Source organism: Hippoglossus hippoglossus, chromosome 5 (assembly GCF_009819705.1).
Source record: "Hippoglossus hippoglossus isolate fHipHip1 chromosome 5, fHipHip1.pri, whole genome shotgun sequence".
NCBI lineage: Eukaryota > Metazoa > Chordata > Actinopteri > Pleuronectiformes > Pleuronectidae > Hippoglossus > Hippoglossus hippoglossus.
The window spans coordinates 28479976-28489733 of record NC_047155.1 but is presented as its reverse complement, the minus strand read 5'-3'; the positions used below and the strand labels follow the sequence as shown (position 1 = coordinate 28489733).

At 41.4% G+C, this 9758-nt stretch overlaps 1 protein-coding gene across 3 annotated transcripts; it reads right to left on the bottom strand.

The window, feature by feature from the left end:
- Positions 1-2694: 2694 nt before the first annotated feature.
- Positions 2695-9758, bottom strand: LOC117760937 (ubiquitin-conjugating enzyme E2 variant 1-like). Of its 3 annotated transcripts, none has more exons than XR_004613760.1 (5): positions 9647-9758; positions 8313-8461; positions 5197-5322; positions 3710-3911; positions 2695-3677 (listed from the first exon to the last, which is right to left on the bottom strand). XR_004613760.1 is itself a non-coding variant. In XM_034584365.1 (5 exons), the coding sequence occupies exons 1-4, from the start codon at positions 9675-9677 to the stop codon at positions 3765-3767; spliced, it is 453 nt and encodes a 150-aa protein (XP_034440256.1). In that variant the 5' UTR covers positions 9678-9758; the 3' UTR covers positions 2695-3688; positions 3731-3764. The 3 variants fall into 3 exon arrangements, 2 of the variants coding, with proteins under 2 accessions (XP_034440256.1, XP_034440255.1); XM_034584365.1 differs by having other exon boundaries at positions 2695-3688; positions 3731-3911; XM_034584364.1 differs by having other exon boundaries at positions 2695-3911.

The window sequence follows — 9758 nt, the reverse complement described above, 5'->3', positions numbered from 1 at the left end:
GCAATTTATTTTAATATCTCAGAAGTGTATTCAGACACGTAAACAACAATATAGGCCAAGAGTGTGATGACATTGCCAACTGGTATGAAAGCATAACATATTATTATGCTCAATGGGTGTTTCATGTATTCACTGTCTTTAAGTCAATAGTGTTGAGAAATACTATTATTACTATTACTCATGTACCTGTGATTCAGTGCATAATAAAAAGCTATTTTCTGAAAAATACTGATTGCTTTATAAGCGTTTCGGTTTCTAGAGTATTAGAGAAATCCAGTGCACATGCTACATGTTCTCAGTGGGAAAAAAAAACCCATTGTGTGCAAAGTCCGCCTGTGCTTGTTTGTCCTCTGACTGTTTGGTCCCTGACAGTATTCAGCAGCAGGGAGGAAATGGTTCAATCTTGATGAAACCGACAGTAGTGTGCAGCGCTGGCTGAGCTGGTCAGACTGGGTGAGCAGGCTGTCGCTCCACTGAGATTTACAAAACTGAGCTCCACCTGTTGCTGTAGTTGCTCTGCAGCTACTCCTCAGATAAAGATACCAACAGTCATTGCTACTTACTTAGATATAAACTAAAGTTAGAAATGAGAGCCACGTTGTTTGTATATTACATTCGGCAGGAAAACTAAATTATACATTCACTGTGGGTCAGTGTTTAAGACTTTTGTAAGCAACCTTTTTCATTTCAGCACAATAATGTGAGATTTAAAACCATGTGCCCTCCATAAAAAAAATGCAAATCAACACGGAGCAAAAAAGGATGTCTCATTTAGCTAATTGGAACACTCAGCATGTGTGTGTGTGTGAGAGCAGAAAGTGTATTGACCCTGTGAGCAGATGGGCTCCTGCACACTGCTCTACTCAGGCCTAAACACACACCGGGTCAAGCCGGAGAATGGATGTGGGAGTGTGTGTGTGTGTGTGTGTGTGTGTGTGTGTGTGTGTGCGTGTGTGTGTGTGTGTGTGTGTGTGTGTGTGTGTCAGCAACCATCTGACACCTCCCACAACTGCATTACACTCCAACTAATGCTTTCCATGTGAATGTAACAAATGGAGTGCAATCAGGCCAATGGAGTTAATTACAGCGACGGTGTGTGAATGCAGATTTTCACTTGATAATCAGTTACATGGTCAAACTGCAGGAATTAAGTCCAAGGAAACTGATGGCGAATATTCGGCCAAGCAAAACATGCAAGTGTACAAATACAGCTGATTTTAGATTTTTGGCATTTTCATCTGGTGCTCAGACAATAAACGCAGCAGTTTTTTTCCCATTCAATAAAAGGTTTAAAATTACCAGGGTAACAAAGACATTCTCTATCAGGTCCTCTTTCACAGTTTCATCGAACTCCTGTCACTCAGATGATTCCATAAGTGAGCCTCGAGGCCTCAGCTGAGAGGAAAACATCTGATATGAGATCTGTCTTGTGGTTGGAGTGTGTTCTGGACTGGTGGAAAAACTGCTCTCACTGCCTCTTCATTACAGGCTTCTCTGTGACTCATGACTCCACTGCTGAACGCTAAAAGATCTGCCTTGTCATCAGTCATTTTAACAGCACTAGTGACACTGATGGTCTGTCTAGAGTTCCCTCTCAGCCAGTGTGTGCTGGTGAGGCTCCAGCCTCTTGCAACCACAATTCCCAATTACATGTTCACTGTATGTGAAGATCCCTACATGTAAATGGTGTCTGCATGTAATGTAGATCTTTTCTAGTGTTGATGACCACTCAAAGCTCTCTACAGTACAGTTTTGCCATTCACACTCATTGATATAGTGCAGCACTTTCTCTATCCTACATCTCTTACACAAAGTTGTCAGGGGAAATTTGTGGTTGTCGGCTATCTTGCCCAAGGACACTTAAGCGCAAGGGAGACTTGGATCGAACTGCCGACCAAATGTGTAAAGATTATTTTTAATGAAAGACATATTATAGAAATGAGACCACATGTGCATGTGTGGACATGTGACATGGTTGTTAATTTGAGGGAACCACGCCCTTCTTTAGGTAAACATTATTTGTGATAATTTGTGACAGATATTTTCTGTTTAAAATAAGCTTTTTTATTCAAAATGTTTTGTATACACACACACACACACACATATATATATATATATATATATATCAGTATTCATGCAGTTATTTAGTCAGCCAGTCCTCAGGATCATTTTAATAATCCTGCTTCTTATCAGGAGTTTGATAAAGGTACTGTAGGTGGTGTGACCGAAGGGAACCACTGGTTGTTTAGCTTGGACAAATCTACTGGTTAGCCCTTTGTACCCAGAGTGAGTCACGTGGACCCGAGGGTGAATGGCAGCTGTTCTCATATGATTATGCTGATTGAGTGAGACACCATGTTGTCTCCTGCTTTGTCACTCTTTGATACAGTGGACCTGATGGGAGAGCTTGTCCATCACATCCGATACAATTAGAGTGATTGAAGGCTTGTCCTTTTATTATTGCCTTTGCCCCACACACACAAACACAGCTGACATTAGGGCCATTAGAGGGATTGGATGTAAAAGTTTTTTTGTTGGTTTTAATATAAAAGTGACATATATGATAAATCTTCTATAAAAAGCCATTACTTATTTTTGTTTATCCAGTATTGATTTCATTCAGTATAGATTTCAGTAGAAGTTGTATTGTATAAACATATGGAATACAGTGAAGAAAATCACGACACAAACACATGCAAAAAGTAATAATGTTTAATTCAAATAAAACCATGCAACAGGTCATTAACACCCTGATTAGATTCAACCTGTTATAAAACGAACATCCAAAGCCATACATTGTGTTCAGTGGGCATACACTGGATGAGGAGGTGACTCCCTAAAGTATACATGGATCAGCCCAGACTAAAACAGAAAAAACAAAAGGAAACCCCCACCACCACCACCCTCCCCCTGCTAATAATCAATCACCATCACAAAGAGCTATGAACCATATGGCACACTGAAGACAAGTCTGAGAGCATGAGTGATGAGACAGCAGTGCCCTGTTGATAAATACGTAGCTGAATGTCTAGTAGCAGTTTATTCCCATGTACCAGACATGCACTCGCTTAAGGAAAGGCCCGTGAAATTCACATTGTCGGGATTGCAGAAGCTGGGGGATTTGAGACTATAGCGTCGCCTGGAAGACCAAGCACTGTGGTGTTTTGAGTCATTATCTTTGTTTTTTCTATGTGAAGGAAATCTTGATTCAGCATACTGCAAGATATGTTGGTGCCAGCTGTGGGAAAATATAATCCAAATTATTCTAACAATCAACATCCACGTTTCATTCGGGATTATAGTAGTATTTTTGTGTTGCTGTGCGAGTTGATTCAAATCCCTGACCACAATACCCCATGTAACAAGCACTTACTGTCCTCACTTGACATGAAGAATCCAGTGTGCACACACACATAATTGATACACCCAATCTGGTCATTGTTATTTTACAATCTGTATGTAGAACATAAAGGTAATTAAAAAAATAACAATATTAAGATGTACAGTATTTGTGTTTCATAATGTTGGGTCTGCTTCGTGAGTTTTCATGGATGACTGGGCACTGGGTTAGGAGGTCTGGTTCACCTGCCCCTCCCTCTCTGTCCAATCAGAGGCTCCAGAGGAGGAAGCAGAGTCTTGGGTAACATGAGTCAGTGTAAAATGTTAAGGATTCTCTTCGTGTGTGTCTCTTTGCGTGTGTGCGTGTGTGTGTGTGTGTGTGTGTGTGTGCGTGTGTGTGCGTGTGAGAGAGAGCACCAGGAGCCTCAGTTGTTGTACACCTGGCTCTCCGGCGGCTGGGAGAGCCTGTTGTTCTCTTTCATCATCATGTGCTGTCGCAGCTCCTGCAGCACCATGCGGATATTGTAGGTGGTCTTCCATCTGGACAGCAAAGTCATCGATTTTGTATCCACCTGCAGGGAGAACAAGTGGCAGAGGAAGGAGAGGGTGGGGTGTTATATTATATAATGTGGCCCTCCCCCCAAAAAACACTTTGCAACCTCATGTTAAAGTTACATACTTAGAATGGACAAGATTTTTTTTATTACAATTAGGTAAAAACTGTTTTCAATAAATAGTGAGCAGAAACGCCTAAAAATACAGGTAGTGTCAGCACTCAATTTAAGATCAAAGACGTGTTCAGACCTGGTGTTAATATCTGTCCTGAGTGAACCGATCACAAGTGGACAACCCTAAGTACAGGTGTGAATGTCCAATATGTCAGATAACATCAGGTCTGTGAGGCATGTTCTTTGTCTTTGCTCTTTTCGATGTGTCCTTGGCCACATTGAAAGACCGCCTTCTTTTCACAATGAAACTGTCGTACTTTTACGCTACTCACTGCCCATACATGGATTTGTTTGCGGCTAGTTTAGGTGGTCAACACTGACCACCAAATACTGATTTTTTTTATTTCCAAAAATAGTACATTCTTATTCTATAGTAGAGATTTCATTGATTTACTCCTCCTGACTCTGCACTCTTTCCCACTGGTCAAAAAAACCAATAACATCCACCATGATCTAGCTTTTGTCAGCAATGGGAATGGATTCAATCATTATTCACTCAAATGACTCTGCAGTAGACACAGGTTTTTATCGGCTCCGATGGAAACCTCCTATATGAACACGCTAATTTGGCAAGACAGCGAGGCCATAGAGCTTGAAGTTGTCGGTGCATTCCTGACATCACACATGACGCACCAGGGGGAAATAATTGAGAGGCGAACTGGTAATTCAACTGGCAATTAAAGGAGTCAAACCCCTTTTTAGCACTCAAACTGCATTTAAAAAAACTGTGTATACTCTGTTTTGGTGTAAAAGAGGTTTATCTCTCGCTTATGCCGACACACTGACACACACATTGACATTGGACACATCTGTAAAGTCATACTAAGTAAACAACATTATTTGATCTTTGTAAACAGAAATGATGTATGTGTTTATTTCCATGTAAAACAGGAACATGAGATTTGATGTTTATACCAGGTGTGAGCAGGAAGTAAATTCTTTCACTGAGACTGAAGGTAGAGGTCGGGTTAAATTAAACAGGCAGCAGAAGATTTTTGTTTTTGTTTTGGTAAATGAGAGTACTGTAAAAGTCTTATTCAATTCATAACATATCAAAGAACACTTACAATGATCTAACCTAGAGTGTTGATTAAATGGAACGTATGTGTGATGAAGCTCAGATACTCACCGCACCATTGGAACTGTTTATACCGGTCAGGTTGATCTTGTTCACAAAGCGGACCACAGGGGCATGCTCTGGGTATCTGGGTCCACATTCTACTTTCAGACAGTATATCCTGTTTTCATAGACGGTCTGCAAGTCAGAAAACAAGGGCAACGTTAGTCCAGGATCTTTTCTGGTGTGTAGTGCCCATCACTTCTCCAAGGATTATAATTTACTTTGGCTACATCCATATTAATGCGTTTTAGTTTTCAGACTAAAAAGATCTCTGTCCACACAAGCGTTTTGGCTCCATATCAGTTTTAAACCCCATCCATACTAACACCTGAAAACATATTATGTGAACACTTTTTTTTCACATGTTATTCCTGTCTTTAACTCCTTCTTCCTTTTGCATTTGACAGCAGACTAGAAAACATGACAGGTTGTTATGCTGCCCATATAAGTCACACGTCCAGTATCTAGAACATCTACCGTGCCATTGGTTCCCACAGTACTGTAGAAAAACAAGAGCCATTGAGTATTCAGAACTTTGGCGTCAACTTTGTACCAAAGTATCAGATACATTTTTCATAGCATTCACACAGTTGACATACTTGCACTGTGCTGTACTAACAGCAACACCACAATAAGAGATCATGTTGACCTTGTTGATTTGCAAATAGTCCCTGTCTACTGTTCCTCGTCTAACTACTTTACTGTAGCAGTAAGATTACACCTCCTCATGTTCTTTATCAATGATGAGTGAGTACAAAGAGCTGCTACTTAATTTAAAGCTAAACCTAAGTGAAAGCTGCATTTTTGGCAGACACCACTTGAAAGAAGTTGTCTTACCTGATAATTAACTGTTGACTACAGTACAGCTCAGTACAGCTCATAAGTGGACAGTGATTCAGCGTCACACCTGCAACTAGAAGGGGATTTCCTTGCCCTTGTTTATTTTACAGTGGGTGCAGCACACCCACACAGCTTAATGCACTTAGCCTCTGTTTGATACACTGTTGTCAACGCAGTGATTCACTAGCACGTGGTAACACACACCTTCCTACACTGTTTTAAATAGAGAGAGCTTTATTCATTGACGACAAACCCCATACTGCATTTGGGGAGCATCCAACATTTCCTATTTTTCAACTTTAATCCATCCTGTGCTGCCAGGTGCTACATGGTCCCTTCTGTCTTTGTTTCAAAAGGCGACAAAGGGACACTTCAGTTTTTGCTAGTTAGCTGTTTGACCGATTTTCTCTCTGGTTGATTTCTTCAGTAAAGACGTCAGCAGAGAACTCGTTTTCACTCGTCATGAGTTAATTTCCTCTGTGGCAGCAGAACATGTTGGAGCAGCATTCAGAGACTCCTGCAGGCTATGCTGGACTAACCAAAGACTTTGACGTCTGATTAACACTGAAAGTCAGGATAGACAAAAAAAAACTTGCTAGCCTAGGAACACTACGTTTAAAAATAACCACGATGCACCACTCTGTAAAAGACAATAGTTACAGGGGTATTTGTTATCTGTTGTAATCAGTGGTGTGAAGTAACAAAGTACAAATACTTCGTTACTTTACTTAAGTAGATTTTTCACATATCTGTACTTTACTTGAGTATTTATTTTCCTGACGACTTTTTACTTTTACTCGCTACATTTGAACACAAATTTATATACTTTCTACTCCTTATCTTCTCAAAACTGGCTCGTTACTTGAGCGGCAGAGGTTGGAGCAACGCAGGCTTTTACGAGCGGCGCACCTCTCTCTCACTCACTCGCGTGCCCTCTGCCTCGGGAGATGCGCAGGCCCGGTGGCGTGTTTGCCGTCAGGGGGGCAGCGCGAGACCCTAAGCGTCCGGAGGTTGGTCGGGCTGCCTTGGTCGACCGGGCTGTAACGGTAATGATCCTTCCGCAGGTTCACCTTCAGAACTTTGTTACGAGTTTAACTTCCTCTAGATAGTCAAGTTTGATCGTCTTCTCGGCGCTCCGCCAGGGCCGTTACCGACTCCGCCAGGGCCGATCCGAGGACCTCACTAAACCATCCAATCGGTAGTAGTGACGGGCGGTGTGTACAAAGGGCAGGGACTTAATCAACGCGAGCACATTCCCCATCCATTTATTCCCTTTAGAATTATCCAGGTGCTCATGCAGGAGCTCGGTTCAGTTCAGTCTTTATTATTCTGTCTGAAATTTGGCCTGCAGCAAAACTAGACTGTGTCCAGTGATTTTTTTCTTCCCTGTACTAGCACTGTGCAGGTTGTTAACAAAAGAGGAAAACTATCCTATTTTGTGTGCCTAGAACTTGTTTCCTTTTGCTGAGTCATCATAAAGGGCATTGTGTATCATTCCTGCTACTGATTAGAAAGTGAAAGGTCCATGTTTAATATTTTTGTGGTTATACTGTGGTCTATTAGTATTCTTAGGCAGACACAAGAGGCACTTGTTTATTCTGTTGTGTTGGTTCTTTGTTGTCCCTAGAAGTTCAGATGCACTAGTCCAATACTATTTGAACCTCAGCATCTGTATATTTTTGTTATAATTTTTCAGTCAGTTGAAATAAAGCCTGAAAAGAACATTTTTTGGTTGTTTTGTGTCTGTATAGGCCTACTATAAATAGCACTTTGCATTTTTTATTTGGTACTTGTACTTTTACTTTTGATACTTAAGTACATTTCAACACCAGATACTTTTGATACTTAAGTACATTTAATATGAGCTACTTTAAGACTTTGACTCAAGTAATTTTCTTACGGGTGACTTTAACTTTTACCGGAGTCACTTTCAGGTAAGATATCTGTACTTTTACTCAAGTATGGCTTTCAAGTACTTTATACATCACTGGTTGTAATTAATGAACACTTAAATGCATTGTCCTGAAGGTCAACCCCATTTTTTAAACCTAACTTTGGTTTAAACAAAATAGTGTCTAATATGTGGTATTGTTTCTCTCCAGAATAGTAAAGACTGTTAGAAGAAGTTTAGGCACTGTGTATAAGTCATGAAATGCAGATAGAGAAACCCCTGCATTTGTTCCAGTTCTTCAATCTAATGCAAAGCTGCATGCTTTCTGTCCAACTGGAGATTAGCAGCATTATGGATTATAATAACACTTACTCTAAGAACTATGGTGGCTCACCTTGGGAGGGCCAATGATCATGCCATCCCAGTAAGTCAGCGACATGTCACCATCATCCACAAGGCCCCAGCTCACTGTGCCATCTCCACCTCCCTTCTGACCCTCCTCTAGTTCCTCCAGCAGACGGAAACTGCGAGGAACTGCGACGCCTTCACACAGGCAGACAGACAGACACACACACACAAAGAAACACAGAGCAGGATTAAATGATTTATATCTGATTGCGCACAGAGAAAATGTCCCTGAACAATATGCTGGCCAGGCCAAGCGTTAATGAAAGTGTTAATAAAACGGCACTGGAATGATAAGGCTGTATTCTTTTTAGATTTTCATATAATATGTCAGTGACTCTTACTGTGACAAAGTATAATTTACCAATCTTTTAAAAATAGGATGGAATGCACTTATTGTTGTACAATTAAAAACATAATATATATAAAAAGACAATGATAAGAAAAATAAATACAAGCTATTACTTGACACAATCGGGCATTATTATTTATAGCTATTCAGTTTATTCAAATTGTTGACAATGTGTGGATGGGATGTGGAGATGTGTTTGTTCTTGAAGGCTGAAAACAGCAGCTGGTAAACAAATGTGAGCGACAAAATAACAATTAAGTTACAAGGTTCAAGACATGTTCACACTAAGACAGTTGTACAAAACACAACGCTGTACATTGATGGCCAAACACACAAGCTCTTCCTGTTCGACAGCATGTTTAATGACCTGATCGACCAAGCTTTAAGCGATACCGTTAGCTTTGGGCTAACAAGGGCGAGAAACTACGTTGCTGGCTGATTAAGAAGTTTCTCCTAGTGAGCATTTAGATGTAAAACATAAAGCTGAAGATGTAAAATACGCAGAACGACTGTGTTTGTGTTGTCAAACAGCGTGTTGGCAAAAACACAGCCTGTCGAGCTAACCAGGAGCATTTCCTCCTGAGAGCCTGGGCTCCACCGGACAGCTAACGTCCCCTCAGCAGTTAGCTCCTCCGCTCGTCGAGCTGGTGGCGGGTGAGCACAACACCACAGCGGAGGAACATGACCTCTGGTGCGGCCTCGGTCCCTGCACCGTGTTTCTCTGTTGGGGAGGTTACGTACTGGTCCACAGAGGCTGCTGCAGATAGTCCACTGTGGGCCAGCTTCAGCCTCAGCTAGCTGCCGTCATTAATGGCAGCACTTTGTGTTCCTGATCCAGACACAGCCGCACTACAGCTGCTCTCATATACATTAGAAAACCACCGAGCAGCTAACGTGACATTTAAGAAAAGCTCATTCTTCAGAACTATGGAGGAAAAGATCCTAACTCAACTGTGGTGAAGTCTTCTTACCTGATCCGGCGGCGGCCGCCATCTTTGTCATTACTTTACGGAAGCGCGCGCGTGTGACGTCTCATTTTCACTCACGCGCATGTTCTTCTTCTACGCGTTCGTGTTTGTCTTC